At 43.1% G+C, this 16,656-nt stretch overlaps 1 protein-coding gene across 2 annotated transcripts in view; it reads right to left on the bottom strand.

Annotated features, from left to right (window-relative positions):
* Positions 1-16,072, bottom strand: part of sema4f (sema domain, immunoglobulin domain (Ig), transmembrane domain (TM) and short cytoplasmic domain, (semaphorin) 4F) — a 155,218-nt gene extending 139,146 nt beyond the window's left edge. Inside the window, exon 1 of one of the 2 annotated variants that reach the window (XM_055664859.1) lies at positions 15,131-16,072. In XM_055664859.1, the coding sequence (XP_055520834.1) occupies positions 15,131-15,248 (118 nt within the window). In that variant the 5' untranslated portion in view covers positions 15,249-16,072. The remainder of the gene's footprint in view (positions 1-15,130) is intronic. The other variant, XM_055664857.1, reaches the window with a different exon arrangement.
* Between the last annotated feature and the right edge of the window lie 584 nt (positions 16,073-16,656).

A 16,656-nucleotide genomic window follows, 5' to 3' on the forward strand; every position in this document is an offset into this window, starting at 1 on the left:
GATTTTTTTTTTAAAACTTGGGAGAGCTCTTGGAATGAACTCGTACCGTGGGACTGGGCTATAAAGTTCCTGGGTTAAGAATGAAGTTTAGTTCAGGTCAGGACCCTTCTTCACATTGACTGTAGGGATATCAGCCAGGTCCTTCAGCCCAAATCGCCCATGCCGACCAAGGTGCCCCATCTAAGCCAGTCCCAGCAGTCCCTCTAAAGCTATCTTATCCATGTACCTGTTCAAATGTTTATTCAATGTGATAGTAGCCGTCTTAACTACCTCATCTGGCAGCTTGTTCTGTATACCTGCCTCCCTTTGTGCAGAAAAGTTACCCTTCAGTTGCACCCCCTCACCTCCCCTTCCCCTCACCTTATACCTGTCCTCTGGTTCTTGATTCTCCTACCCTGGGTAAAAGACTGTTCATTTACCCTATCCATTCCTCTCATACACCTCTATATGATCAACCCTCATCCTCTTCCTCAACCTCTCCCTGAACTCGAGAGATCAAGCTCAGGCCCTTGATTCCTGGCAACATCCTCAGAAATCTTCTCGGCACCCTTACCAGCTTAACATCATATACTTAGAAAATAGATTGAATAGGTTGGGTAAATTGTCACTGGATCATCAGAGGTTTAAGGGTGACAAATTTAAACAGACATACATTGGGTAGACAGGGTAAGAGATGTGGGGGGATGGGGGCTAAACCTGTTGGGCATGGTGAGAATGAATTTAAAGGCAATCACAAGAGCAAGCTGTTTCAGAGGGTAATGGCTTACATTGAATGAGACAATAGATGCAGGAGTAGGCCATTCGGCCCTTCGAGCCAGCACCGCCATTCAATGTGATCGTGGCTGATCATCCCCAATCAGTACCCCGTTCCTGCCTTCTCCCCATATCCCCTGACTCTGCTATCTTTAAGAGTCCTATCTAGCTCTCTCTTGAAAGTATCCAGGGAACCGTCCTCCACCGCCCTCTGAGGCAGATAATTCCACTCTCACAGCACATTAGAAGCAGGTACAATTAGCTGAGGGATTTGCACCTAATATGGGCAAATGAGATTAGCACATCACATTAAGCATGAACAAATTGGGCCAAAGGGCCTATCTATCTCTGTGCTGTACAAATATGTTCATGCCAATAATATTAGATTCAATTGATGTTTATACTGATTCACAATTCAGATAGATTCTTAAATTCAGAGGTACAAACATTTCTGGTATTGGTACATTATTACCATGTGGGATATAGTCTCCCAAAAATGCACACTAGTTTTGAGAATCTAAGAACAATTGCAGCATTTAATTCCTTCCCCCAGAGGACAATGGCTTCTCCAGCTTGGCAAGACGATATTGTTTTGCGTTCCAGAAATGGAGCAGAGGATTTTGAACACGTTGTTACCAATCCCGCAGGAATTGTTGTTTACTTATCATTAGGGCACATCTATCTAGTTGCTATTTTTTTCCATGCACTGTTAGCTCTGGGATAGGATCACCAGTTAGTGACAGCTACTAACAGGAGGTCCTCCCGCTTTTTCATGCAACAAGAAAATCAGAATAAAACTGCCTGCATGACATTGAAATACTCTAATGGTTCAAAAGTTTACTATTAAATCAGGTCATGTTCACGCACAAAGTCGGTCTTGTCTTCAGAGAATCCAGTACAGAGAACTGTATTCATGCTAACTCTAATCAGATTAATGGCCAATTGTTAAGCACCGTGCATATTTGCATTCATTGCAAGGTAGCAAGTTTGCACAACATTATGTCGTGTTTTATGGCGCATCTCAAACTGTTTCAGGAAAACATTATCGTCAAATATTAAAGCGGAACCCACAGCAGGCAATAGGGATGAAAAAGCTCGAGAGATATAAAGGAAGCAGGGAATAATTTAAACAAGAAATTAAGACGTCTAAAAGGGGCCATGAAATGCCAATGACAAGTAGGGTCAAGGAGAATCAATCAAGGCAGTTTATGTGTATTAGGAGCAAGTGGGCAGGCTGCAAAAGGGTAGGTCCACCCAAGTAAAAAGGTGCGGAGTGCCATAGGAAGTGGGCGAGGTCCCCAACGTGTACTTTGCACTTGTATACACCGAGGAGAGGGACATTGATGATGGTGAGATTAGGGAGCGGCATGTTGACATTCGACGTCATGCTGATATAAAAAAGGTGGCAATGTTGGGTGTCTGGAAAAACATTAAAGTGGATAAGACTGCATCTTCTTCTTAGGCCCCCTTCAGTCGTGGCTGACCATGGGTGTCTCCAGGGTGCTATTCCCTATATGGAGGACGCCTGTGCGTGACTTTGTTTAACGTGGGGAGGCTGGTGCACAGACAGCCACCCCACGGTCCTTGACAGATCTGGGTCAGGATCCAGTGGCGTGGAGTCCAAGACGACAGGAGACCCTTTTCCGCTGCAGCCTTCATCCGCCTTCCCAGCCGTTGTGACGCTCCACTAAGGTCAGCCATCGTCCTCCGCCTGTTCCACTGTTGAGGTCTTGGTTGGATTGCTCTTTGTCAGAGACCTCCCCCTCGACCTTACCACCATGGGTGGCCCTACCAGGAGCATAGATAGCTCCAGACGGCATCGCTCTCAGGATCTCAGGACCACACAAGCTTCTCCACCACGACAAGGTGACAATCCACGGAGAAGGCTGCATGGCCTGATGAGATCTATCACAAGATAAGGAAGCAAGGGAGAAGATTGTCGCCGTTTCCACGGAACTCTGTATCCTTTTTAGACACAGGCAAGATGCCAGAAGACTGAATAATTGACAATATTGTTGTTTTGTTCAAGGTAATAGGGATGAACCTAAAAGCTCTATGCCAATGAATGGCAGGAAAATTACCCTTAGAAAATTACCCAGAATACCCTTAGGGACAGTAATTACTTGCATCTGAAAAATCATGGACATTAATAATAGTCAACATGGTTTGTGTGGGGGTAGTCCAGTCTCAGAAACTTACCTTTTTTATTAAAAAAAAGTGATGAAAATGACTGTTGAGAAGAAAGCAGTGGATGTTGTCTGCATTGACTGTTGAAGCATTTGACCAACTCCTCAGAATCGGCTGATCCAGAAGATTAAGTCACAATAGGAGCATTGATGCATAGAAGGACCTTTTGGGTGCAAGTTCACAGCAGCCCAAAAAGTGACAGTGCAAGTGGATACAGTGGTAAAGAAGAAATAAAGAAGGGATTACATGCTTGCTTACATTAGTTGAGGGATTAAGTATGAAAGTCAGGTTGCAGTTGTACAAAGCCATGTTTGGAGAATTGAGTGGTATTTCGATCACCACACTATAGGAAAGATATGGAGACTTTGTTATCTTTATACCAGTTTTAGGAAATATTTCATGTTCATGTGTGATAGGAGCAGAATTAGGCCATTTGGCCCATCAGGTCTACCCCACCACTCAATCATGGCTGATCACTCTCACCCTCTTAACCACATTCTCCTGTCTTCTCCCCATAACCCCCGACACCCGTACTAATCAAGATTCTATCTTTAGTTTAGTTTAGAGATACAGCACGGAAACAGGCCCTTCGGGCCATCGGGTCTACGCCGATCAGCGATCCCCGCACATTAACACTATCCCACATCCACTAGGGACAATTTTCACATTTACCAAGCCAATTAACCTACAAACCTGTACGTCTTTGGAGTGTGGGAGGAAACCGAAGATCTTGGAGAAAAAACCCACGCAGGTCACAGAGAAAACGTACAAACTCCGTATTGACAGCACCCATAATGGGGATCGAACCCGGGTATCCGGCGCTGCATTCGCTGTAAGGCAGCAACAGAGTGGTGAATCTTTGGAATTCTCTGCCACAGAAGGTATTTGAGGCCAGTTCATTGGCTATATTTAAGAGGGAGTTAGATGTGGCCCTTGTGGCTAAAGGGATCAGGGGGTATGGAGAGAAGGCAGGTACAGGATACTGAGTTGGATGATCAGCCATGATCATATTGAATGGTGGTGCAGGCTCAAAGGGCCGAATGGGACCTATTTTCTATGTTTCTATGTAACACCACCGCTGCGCCACCGTGACTGCCATCAGAGGACTTTGCTCTCAAATGAAAATCTTTTGTCCATGTTCATTATTGTGTGTAGCATCATATTCTGCATATTTTCTCTTTAACACAAGCAAAGTTTATCTACTGCATGTGTAGGATGAAACTGCAGATGCTGGTTTATACTAAAGATAAACAAAATGATGAAGTAACCCAGCAGGACAGGCAGCATCTCTGGAGAAAAGGAATGGGTGACGTTTCGGACAAGTCTCAACCAGAAACGTCACACATTCCTTCTTTATCCACTATATACTGGCAAAGCAAGAAGGGAATGATTTAATGGGAACCAGAGGAACATTTTTTCACACCAAAAGTGATCGGTACATGGAATGAGCTGTCAGAGGAAGTCGTTCAGACAGGTACTATAACAACATTAAAGAGATATTTGTTTACGAAGGAACTGCAGATGCTGGAAAAATTGAAAGTAGACAAAAGATGCTGGAGAAACTGAACGGGTGAGGCAGCATCTATGGAGGGAAGATATAGGCGACGTTTCAGGTCGAGACCCTTCATCAGACTGATTGATGACTGTCAGTCTGTATTTGGACAGGTACAAGTAGGAAAGGTTCATAAGTTAGATGTGTAGCCATTCGGCCCATCATCTACTCCACAGGGATAGAGGTTTAGTAGAACAAGCTTAGATGGGGCATCTTGGTCTGAATCGGCAAGTTGGGCCGAAGCGCCCGTTTCCATGCTATACGACTATGACACTGTGACAGTAAAAACAATTGTTCAGTGGTATTAACAGTTAGGAATTACTCTATATCAAAATAGGGAATACATAGGGTGGACAAAATCATGAGAGGAATAGATCGGGTAGACGTGAAGAATCCCTTGCACACAGTAGGGGAATCGAAAACCAGAGGACATCGTTTTAAGGTGAGGGGGCAAAGATTTAATAGGAACCTGAGGGGTAAATTTCTAAACACAAAGGGTGGTTGGTGTATGGAATGAGCTGCCGGAGGGGGTAGATAGGGAAGGAACTATTGCAACGTTTAAGAAACATTTAGACAGGTACACGGATAGGACAGGTTTAGAGGGATATGGGCTAATCGCTGGCAGGTGGGATTAGTGTAGATGTGGGCAAGTTGGGCCAAAGGACCCGTTGTCACACTGTGAGACTCTATGACTCTATCTGAAAGACAACTTCTTTCCTCAGCTTTTTATCTTAGTAACATCAAAAGATACATCCAATAACTCCATAATTGTGCAGCTCCAAAGAAAAAAAGGCTAAGTGTTGAAGTTGGTATTGGGGATTGGACACAAACTTTCAAGACCATTTGCCATTTTCTGAACTTACTTGCCGGATTTTGTAATTAAAATTAGAAGAAAAACTGAAATCAAAGTAGAAAATAAAAGGAACCTGCAGCAGCATCTGTGGAAAAAATAAACCAGGTTAACATTTCAGGTTGAAGAATCTTTGTCAGAACATGAATCATTGACTTTAACATTGCACAAATGCTGGCTGACTTGCTGTTGCCAGCATTTAGTGTTATTCAATCTTGGTATTGGTTCATTGTTATCTAGAGTACTGAGATGCAGTGAAAAACTATGTTTTGTGTTTTCTCCAGGTAAAAACACCCATATATGGTTACATTTAAAACCATCAGTACAACAGATAGTGCAAAGAGAATGGAAAAGAGAATAAAAGTAAAAGGCAAGGGGTGCAATGAGGTAGAATAGGAGATTGGAACTAGCTCCCAATGGCCCTGTCCCACGGTACGAGTTCTTCTAAGTGCTCTCCCGAGTTTAAAAAAAAAATCAAACTTGTGGTAAGCACATAGAAAGAAGGTAGCGGGTACTTCGGAGCTCGGGGACGTCTCTTAGCGACTCATAACGTTAATAGCAGTTGCTCGGGAAGACTCGTTAACGGCAGGTAAGCACGGGAAGACGCGTGAAGATTTTTCAACATGTTGAAAAATGTCCACGAGAGCCCCGAGTACGTACGAGCGGCCATTACTGTAAATCTCCGAGTTCGAATAAGGGCAAACTCGGGGAGAACTCTTGAATGAACTCGTACAGTGGGACAGGGCTTTTAGCTTATGAGAAGTCCATACAAGAGTCCAATAACAATGGAGAAGACGCCGTTTGTGAATCTGTTGATTCATGCCTTTAAGCTTCCGTATCTTCTACCTTGGCTGCTTTCACGAGGCAGCATGAAGTGTGGATGGAGTCGACGGGTGTGGGGAGAGGCTTGTCTGTGTGATAGATTGAGCTGCATCCACAACTCTGCAATTTTTTGCAATCTTGGGCAGAACAGTTGCCAAACCAAGCTGCGATGCAACCCTACAGGATGTTTTCCACAGCGCATCTGTAAAAATCACTAAGTGGTTTGAAACACTCTTGGTTATGAGAAATGTAATTGAAAAAATAAAATTTGCAACAAATATCTTAAAAGCAAACCAATGTTTTTATGACATAGAGTACATACAGTTTGCAGAAGCAGCTTTAACATTGCATTTTAAGTAACCAAAGATTACTTGAAATGAATACTCAAATACAGTGTCCATTCATCACCAATTAAAATGCAGAACAAAAAAATCTTTGAGCCTTGTATCTGCCTCAAGATCTGATGCAATCTCCAATTATAACTGAATAAATTAAACAATACACATTTTTACATTGATTCCAAAATTGTGCACAACTCCTTTTGTCACATATGCAAGAAAACAGCTTCCAGAAGGAGGTCAGCCCTGCTGCTCGTGACACCAGCCAGGCACATATTTGCAAGCTGTTCCTCGACATAGATCTTTTACTCCTGTTTTGATGGATTGCATCCATTTAAAAGGCAGAAGGGTATGGAAAAAATCTATAACACCTAATAATCATTTAAGCGCAGCACTAAGGAAGAGAGAAAAGCTGTGTTGAGGTATGAGCAGCTAAAATAAGGCTTTCCCTACTCAAATGAATTTTTGTATAATCACATGGCATTATCTGAAAAAGGATCTCGACAGGACCCGTTACCCATTCCTTCTCTCCTGAGATGTTGCCTGTCCTGCTGAGTTACTACAGCTATCTTCTGTGATTCTCTTAAATACCTAGGTATGTTATGGACGTTTATAGCTAAAAATACCTAATTGAGATTTGTTGGACACTTCCATGTTATCTGTCAACATCACACTGCAGTTCGGAAGAAGATCCACCTCAAACATTAACTGTGACAAACAGCAACATCAAAAACCGCAATGTTAATTATGTTTGCCTTCAAGGCAAGAGTCAAGTGAGTTTAACTATCATATGCGCAAGGAATGGAACATGAAATTCCTACTTGCTGCAACTTTTCAAGCACATTAAATGCAACATACAAAAAATAGATATACGATAAATTATTAGTTATACCAAGTGACTAGACCATAATCATGCAATTTGAAGTGGTGCAAACTATAAAACACATAACTGTTCATTGCTGAGGCAAGGTTGTGCTTAGGAATGTGCAGAATGGTACAAAAGTTTAACAGTTGTCAAAAAGCTGCTCTTGAACATGGAGGAAATAATTGTCAAGCTCCTGTACCTTCTTCCCAGTGGTAGCAGTGAGATGAGAGCATGTTGAGACCAAGAGATAAGCCATGATCAAAACTGAACAGCAGAAGAGGCTTGAAGGACTGATTAATCTATGCCTCCCCCCTCTTGTGTCCTCAAGTCATTTTTGTTACACAAACAAAATCTCTATTCCGTGAAAATTAACAGTCGCAGATAAACAGCTGAAATTTGAACTGGAGAAGTGTGAGGGTTAGACAGTGTTTGGGGGCAGGAGCATTTTGTGGGAGTAGTGGTGATAGTATTCATGGGCCATAGTTCCATGGCAGCCGGAAGTGGATATTAGTTGCAATTAGATGCTGGTCGCAGGCATCTGCTGCAAGTGGCGGGCTGCAACCCGGAAGGGCGTACGGGAAAACAACAAGCCCTCAGGTGTGCGGTCAGCAGCCTCCTGGGTAAGGATGCTGCGACCAGCAAGTTAGGTAACACCAAAGGCGCATGAACACCAAATGCCAGGCTTGCAATTTAACCCACCTTGCGATGAGAGTATTAACCACGGTGCATATACCAAATGTCTCACGGCAATGAAGGGCACGTTCCCACAAGAGTGGACTTGAAATAACGCTGTATTTCTACATCGGCGAGGCCAAGCGCGGGCTTGGCGGTCGTTTCGCCCAACACCTCCGCTCAGTTCGTATTAACCAACCTGATCTCCCAGATGCTCAGCACTTCAACTGCCCCTCACATTCCCAATCTGATCTTTCTGTCCTGGGCCTCCTCCATTGTCAGAGGGAGGCCCAGCGCAAATTGGAGGAACAGCACCTCATATGTCACTTAGGTAGTTTACACCCCAGTGGTATGAACATTGACTTCTTTAATTATAGATAGCTCTTGCTTTCTCCTTCCTTCCCCTCCCCATTCCCAGCTCTCCCATAAAGTCTACTGTCTCTGTTTCTTCCTTTCTTTCCCCCCCCTCCCCCGGGCATCAATCCGAAGAAGGGTCTCGACCCAAAACGTCGCCTAATCCTTCTCTCCATAGATGCTGCCTCAGCCGCTGAGTTTCTCCAGTATTTTTTGTTAAGTTCAAGTTACAAGCTACATTTATTGTCACATGGACCAATTGGTACAGTGAGATTTGAGTTATCATACAGCCATACAATTAAAAAAAACACAATACATGAGAGAGTTTAACATGAACATCGTCCACAGCGGAATCAACGTTTCCCACTGTGAGGGAAGGCAATAAAGTTCAACCATCTACCTATATTTCACCCTGTTGATCCAATGCAATGTCACCATGATATCAAGATCATGAAGGTACACAAAAAAGCTGGAGAAACTCAGCAGGTGCAGCAGCATCTATGGAGTGAAGGAAATAGGCAACGTTTCGGGCCAAAACCCTTCTTCAGACCATGAACACCTGCTCCAACTGATGGGACTACTGGAGTAAAGGCCCTGTCCCACTTTTCCGAGTTACTCACGAACTCTTCCCAGTTTTCCCCTTGATTCGAACTCGGAGAATTACGATAATAGCCGTGCGTAGGTACTTGGGGCTATTTTTTTAACTCGTGGACATTTTTCAACATGTTGAGAAAATGTCCCGACTCACCTGATGCCCCGAGTTCCTACGGCTGGCATTACGAGCCGCTATGAAACATCTACAGACTCCTACGGTCTCCTACTTGCTCGCTACCGACATTCCCCGAGTTCGAATCAAGGGGAAAACTCGGGTGAGTTCGTGAGTAACTCGGGAAAGTGGGACGGGGCTTAACACTGCACTTTCACCAACCCTAACCCACAGTGACCTCCATCCCACGCCCCAACACCGGCTTAGTGGCGTAGGGGATAAAGAGTAAGCCACAAGGTGCGTAAAACCTCGGAAAGCGTACTCATTTTGAGTGTTATATATAGTATGATCCAATTTGATTGAATGGAATGCAAAGCAAACCTTAATCACTGCACCTTGGTGCATGTGGTAGCGCACAGATCGGATGCAGACTGCAGTGGCAGAGTAGCAGTGAAGGACACCCACAACAGCACCTGTCCAAGCTGACCCAGCAACTTCCAACCCAGTGCTGCCGCTAGGACGACAACCCTTTATGGCCAAGGCTACATTTTTAACAACCATGTTTCTTCCCAGTTGTTACCAGGCAACAGAACCATCCTACCACAACTGGAGAGTGGGGCGGGAGATTGCAACCTTCATGTGGTCCGCCCTGTTTTGACGAATGCAATCAACCTGGCGTGCACAATCAAATAAGATCAAATAGAACAAGTTGTCCCACAACTTTAGGCTGTGCACGCCATACGCAAGAAGAAGAACTGGAGAGCAGTCCTGAACTACTATCTAACTCATTGGAAACCCTTGGACTATCTTTGATCAGACTTTACTGGCTTTATCTTGCACTAAACGTTACTCACATTATTCCCTTTATCATGTAGCTCGACACTGTGGAGTGCTTGATTGTAATCATGTATTTCCGCTGACTGGATAACATGCAAGAAAAGCTTTTCACTGACAATAAACTGAATGGAAACTAAGCTAACCTTGGGTTTGAATCATACAAAATGGCGCCAGAAACGTGGCAACTCTTGTATACGGTCTCAGTATAATGGACTATTCCTACAAATGAGAGTTCTTGTTCTCACGTCAAGAAGAGGATCATCCAAACTCCAGAGTTAGTTACACAAAAGGAAACTCCAAAAATGGGAATTCTAGATTACAACTCTCTCTACTGTTTCTACAATTAGTCTACCACCATTCAAATGAAAATCTATAGTGCATCCAGAAAAATGGATCCTGTCCATGTTTATCTTCAGTCGATGCAAGGGTGACTTACCCAGTCAACCAGGAGATTTTAAATGTGGAAATACACAGACGCTATTCAGCCTAGCGTGTTTGTCAATAAATATTCTGTATATAGCCACTAGTTTTGTGACAACAGTTTCAGAGACAGCTGCTTAATAGCTGCCTAAGAGTGCAATAGAAGGTTTCATGCTGAGATTTTGGATAACAAATACAGATATCACATCTGTGATGCAGGCTGAATATCTACCTCCCCCACTCAAAAGCCACAGTATAAATGCTAGTACGCCATACGCAAGAAGAACTGGTTAGCATGGTTAGCAAGTTTGGGGATGATTCTAAAATTGGTGGCATAGTGAACAGCGGTTATCTACAGTTACAGCAAGATCAGCTGGGCCATTGAGCTAACAATGACAGTTAGAATTTAATAAGCGAGTTCGGTATTCCGAAAAACGCAAGGAGTCAAAGGTCACTCGCGATAACATTCTCGGCAACTGTGCTGCTGCATGTATACGGACCTGCATTTCATCCGTAGTCAGAATCAAACCCAGGTCTCCGGAGCTGCAAGCGCTGTTGAATTACTACTGGACCGTCCCCTCCAGAGTGTCCCATTCCTGTCTGCAGGCGGTCGTAGATGTCCGAGGTGACCCTGGACTGACGGGACATCGGCCCGGAGCAGTGGAGTTAGCACTTCTTCCCCGCGCTGGCTGTAAGCCTGAGTCACCACTGCTCCAAGTCGGTGTCCCATCAGTCCAGGGGAAGGAATAGGACACTCGGGAGGGGACGGAGACGGTCCAGTAGCAATTCAACAACGCTTGCAGCGCTGCAGACCCGTGTTCGATCCCGACTATGGATAAAACACAGGTCTGTATTCATGCAACAGCACGGCTGCCGAGAATGTTTATCGAGAGTGACCTATAACCTGGGCATGCGCAGTCAGAATACCGAACTCCCTTATTCAGATAAATGCGAGGTACTGCACGTCATTATGTCAAACCAGAGCAGGATTTACACTGTTAACGGTAATGCCCCAATGAGTGTTGCAGATCAGAAAAATTTAGAGGTGTGGTTACAAACTTCCTTGAATGTGGCAACACAAGTGGTGGCAAACTACAAGGCCTAGATTTGAGGTGAGAAGGGAAACATTTAAAAAGGGACCCGAGAGGCAACATTTTCCACCGAGGATGGTATGCATGGAACAAGCCACTAGAGGAAATGGTAGAGAGCAGTACAGTAACAACATTTAGAAAACACTCGGACGGGTACAAGGAGAGGAAAGATTCATTCATAAGTGGTAGGAGCAGAATTAGGCCATTTGGCCCATCAAGTCTACTCCACCATTCAATTATGACTGCTCTATCTTTCCCTCTTAACTTCATTCTCCTGTCTTCTCCCCATAACCCTTGACAAAAATCTATCTATCTATCTCTGCCTTAAAAATATCTATTGTCGGCCTCAACAGCCTTCGGTGGCAAAGAATTTCACAGATTCACCGATCCTCTGACTAAAGAAAGTCCTCCTCATCTCCTTCCTGAAGGAACGTCTTTTAATTCTGAGGCAATGACCTCTGGTCATAGATAGAAGGGATGTTATGAAGGGATTTGGGCCAGGCGCCGGCAAGTGGGACTAGTTCAGTTTAGCAACTTGGTCGACATGGATGATCAAGCCTATTCCCATACTATGCAAGTCTATGACTATGAATGAGTTCAAGCAAGAATGCAATTTATGAAATAACACTTGAAAGTTGTGCACATGTATTGTCACATGACTGGATTGTTTTTGAGAAGAAATATATCATTTCCAGGGGCATTAACGTGTGCAGTTCACAGTTGAACATGGGGCTACTTGTGACAAAGTACACAGTAGGTGGCTGAGGTATTGGAGCTGTGAATAACAAACACTTCATTTGCAGGGTACAAGTGCCAACACTGATGATGAAGCTGGCAGCATAACAGTGGTAAAGTAAATAGGACATTGTATTAATTTCAAAAGTACATTGCTTCTCTCGTTCTGCCTCAAAACATTCTTCTATAAATTGTGCTCTTATTACTAGAGATAGTCTGCTGCAAGTAGACAAATGCCTGAAGAAAGGCTGTATTTTGCAAGATGGATGAATTGTTCCATGCAAGCATACATTAAGTGTTTCAAGTGTTATTTAAAAAAATATCATTCCTCTAATTTACAATCATATTCCTTTAACAAAGCAATCAGAAATACTTTCAAGTGTTATTTTGAAAATTATCCCTCTAATTTACAATCATATTCCTTTAACAAAGCAATCAGAAATTATCCTTCAAACAACAACGGTATGGAAAAAGCATAATTCCAGCCAAACTGCAAAATGTTCTACCCATTAGCACAATGGAAATGTTACAAATAAATTTTCAACATTGCAACAAAGGTAATTTTACCCTGGTTCATCTCCAGAATTTACAACTGTATTTATATTTACTGGATATTAAATATGAATAAGAATCGGAAATGGAAGATGCACGATTCAGTGGATAAAAGCTCAATGCTGCAGTCATGAAACCATCTCTGATCAGAGCTTATTTTTCTTCAAATGTAGTTTACAAATTGAATAAAACAATCTTCATCAACGATGCCACAATGTCAATTTAGCCAAGTAGAGTTGGGTAGAATCATGCTATCAACAACAAATCTACTTGTAGTTTAAGAAGGAACTGCAGATGCTGGAAAATCGAAGGTACATGAAAATGCTGGAGAAACGCAGCGGGTGCAGCAGCATCTACGGAGCGAAGGAAATAGGCAACGTTTCGTGCCGAAACCGTTCTACTTGTAGGTTGCGGAAGCAGAAACTGCAGATGCCGATTTGCACCGAAGATAGACACAAAAAGCTGGAGTAACTCGCCGGTACAGGCAGCATCTCTGGAGAGAAGGATGACACCACTGAGTTACTCTAGCATTTTGTGTCTATCCACGTGTAGATTGTTTAGCTGGCTGTTTTATTTTGAGCCAAGAAATGGGGTAATGTGGATTGGCATCCCAAAATTAGCATGCACGTCAAAAGGTATGGAGAGTGGCCACCTCTCTGCCCACCCCTTGGACCATCTTGGACTATGATAATTTTTAAATCGTCCGTCCTCCCATTCCAAAGGTGGTTATCAACTGGTCAATGATCAAGTGAGAAAGTATGAGTCAGTGTTGGTGGCAGTAAGTAACTGGCAACTCAAGGATATTACAAAAAGTCAATTAGGCAACTATAGAAAATGTCCTTGAACTTCCCTAAATAAGAAAAAAAAATCTGTGGTAGAATACAGGGTGCTGGAATAACTCAGCAGGCCAGGCAATATATTTGGTGGACAAAGAATGCTGGAGAAACTCAACGGGTGAGGCAGCATCTATGGAGAGAAGGAACTGGCGACGTTTCGAATAGAGAGCCTTTTTCAGTCTGAAGAATGGTCTCGACCCGAAATGTCGCCAATTCCTTCTCTCCGTCGATGCTGTCTCCCCCGCTGAGTTTCTCCAGCATTTTTGTCTACCTTCGATTGTTCCAGCATCTGCAGTTCCTTCTGAAACATAACCCTTTCATGTGCTGGGTTTTCAGAATAGATATACGGTTGGTTCCACATCCAATTCACCAGCTCTGCAAATTTCTCTTTAAACAGGCATCCAATTTCCTGTGCTCCCTGGTGGATCTAACCAAATGCACGCCCCTATTTGAAGAACAAGCAAAGGATTCATCCTGGGAAATTAGCCAGTACTTTTTTGACAATCAACGTCTCTCTAAGTAAATTAGATGGTCGTTATCGCAGTATTAATTGTGGAAACTTGTTGTGTTCATAATGCCTGCCACGTTCACACATCACAACTGCAATACAGAACATTTTCAACATATTTATTTAACCCAAAACACATTAGAGTGTGAAAGTCACTGTGGAACAGCACAACACATGAGCCTGAAATCTGCAACATCCAGGTTCAGGAACAGCTACTTCCCCACAGCCATCAGACTATTAAACACAACTTCAAACAAACTCTGAACTATAGCAGCCCATTGCACTTTATCTGTTTATTTATGTGTGTATATATATATATTCTATGTTATATGGTCACTCTGATCTGATCTGATCTGCATTAATGCCTACAATATTCTGTTGTGCTGTAACAAGCAAGAATTTCATTGTCCTATCTGGGACACATGATAATAAACTCTCTTGACTTGTCCCTTGACTTGACTCGACATACACAAAGAGGTTTTCTTTTTATTTCAGAGACATTTTTATATTTTGAGCTCAGAGCTGCTACTCCACGCACTGTTTTTTTGCCACTCCAAGCTCTCAAAATTGTTACCTTCCGGCAGTCTGACATTCATATTTAAAATCTGGGCAAGCTGCCTGCTGCGAGGGTAGAGCAGGTGCCACGGCAATGACCCAAAGAGAGAAAGACTGCGGGAGATCACATGTTGGACCCGTCTCACAATAAGCTCAAAAACATGCACTATATTTTAGCAACTTCAGTTCTCTGCTGCTGATTTTGTTGCTACTGCGTAGACCGAGTTGTGTGCTTCCTAGCTTCCGCGTTTCCCTGCATTAAAAAGTAACATCAGTGCAAAGCGATTCACCCAGAGTAGATCATAAACAGGTCTTGCATTTGTTTTTTCTTTGTGAACTAAGTATCACACTAATAATTTCACGGCCGAAAACAACGCATGGCGAAGCGATCCCCCGAAATCTCTTGTTACGCACACGTGTATGTCAATTAGTTGCATTAATTTCAATAGGAAAAATATCATTAAGAGAAACACATAAAAGCAGAAAGCAACACCTACCATTGTAAGAGATAGTTTTCCTGGGAAGTAATTCCTTAACCAAGGCCAAAACGAAGACATGGATTGGACACAGAATGGCAACGTAAACAACAAGAACCACCACACGTCCTCCCTGCATCGTGTTGCTTCTATTTAAAACGGCTTAATAACAATATTTTCCAGTTGGGTTTTTTTTCTTGCTTCTTGTACAATCGGACAGAGAAGAGCAAAGTACAAAGACAACCGACCAGGTGTTTGAAATAACACAGCCAGCAGCTCCTTTCCTTCTTCAATGTCTTTCAAACTACTTTTCCTTGTTTTGCATCTGATTGTCGTTCGGTCGCGAATCCTCCACTGTGGCGAAACTTTTTATCTGCTTAAAAACCATGACTTATGTCGACATTCGGACGTATTACGCAGTTGCCTTTTTTTTAAAATTGTTACTGCATGGAGCATTGCAACCAAAGATCTTTGATTGCAACAGCGCCAGGTAGCGAAAGGCACTTGAATCTGAGGGGCGGCCCCGACTTTTTGAGTCACGGTTTTCTAAGTACCTAAGAAAACTCCACCCTCTCATTTGTTCCCTACAAAAATACAAGCGATCTCGTTACTGAACTGGAAGTATTTTCTTAGTGCAATACCTAATACAAACATTGCAACATCTGATTCTACCTTCCAGTGTTAATAGATGCAAGTTAGCTCGTCAATAAAAAAATATATATGCAGATAGAGATAGATATTCGTGATGCAATGAGGGAAACCCAGTGGGGCGTTTCTTCCAAAAAAAAAATCACAAGCTAAAGACCTCCCTTGAGATCCTGCTTCCTCAAGCAGCAATCTAAAATGCTGGTGGTCTTTAGCTGGGTTTTCAAGATGACTGGAGGCAAAAAGAGTTTCGGTCGTATGCGATTTCTTGGAGACTGCAGACATTAAGTAATGTTCTGCAAAAAAAAAAAAATGTTATTTGCATATTTTGTTGTTTAATTTGAAAAATACCTCGAATGAAGCGAAAGGGACAGGGTGACGGATGGGGCGGGAGACGTCTACATGATGAAATCCCAAATCTCAGCTACTGATACATGGCGTCGACCCGAAACGCCGACAATGACTCCCCCCTGATCCAAATGATGCAGTTCTGTGTGTCACTCCTCGAGGAGCTGTTTTAACCCCCAGTTAGGCACGGTGTGATGATGAGTAGCTTCTTCAATGGGCTTGCAATTCCTTCCTTCGTCGCAATCTCCTCTGACGCCAGTGCATCTATTTTAACAGACTGATTCTTAAACAAGGCATTCGAGGAAATCAGACTGAGATTCTGAAGCCCAGCGGGTGGCATCCGAATAACAGGACACCCCCCCACGTCCCTACCACAGTTAGTCAGAAGAAGGGTCCCAACCCGAAACGCCACCGGTTAATTCCCTGCACAGATGCTGCCTAACCCACTGAGTTAGTTGGCATTAACTTTTTCTTTGCCATTGATTTGCATTTATTTACTTTTTAATATCAGAATAGCAATCAGACACCACATACATGACAGTAGAAAGAGCAAG

Source organism: Leucoraja erinacea, chromosome 48 (assembly GCF_028641065.1).
Source record: "Leucoraja erinacea ecotype New England chromosome 48, Leri_hhj_1, whole genome shotgun sequence".
NCBI classification, from domain to species: Eukaryota; Metazoa; Chordata; class Chondrichthyes; order Rajiformes; family Rajidae; genus Leucoraja; species Leucoraja erinaceus.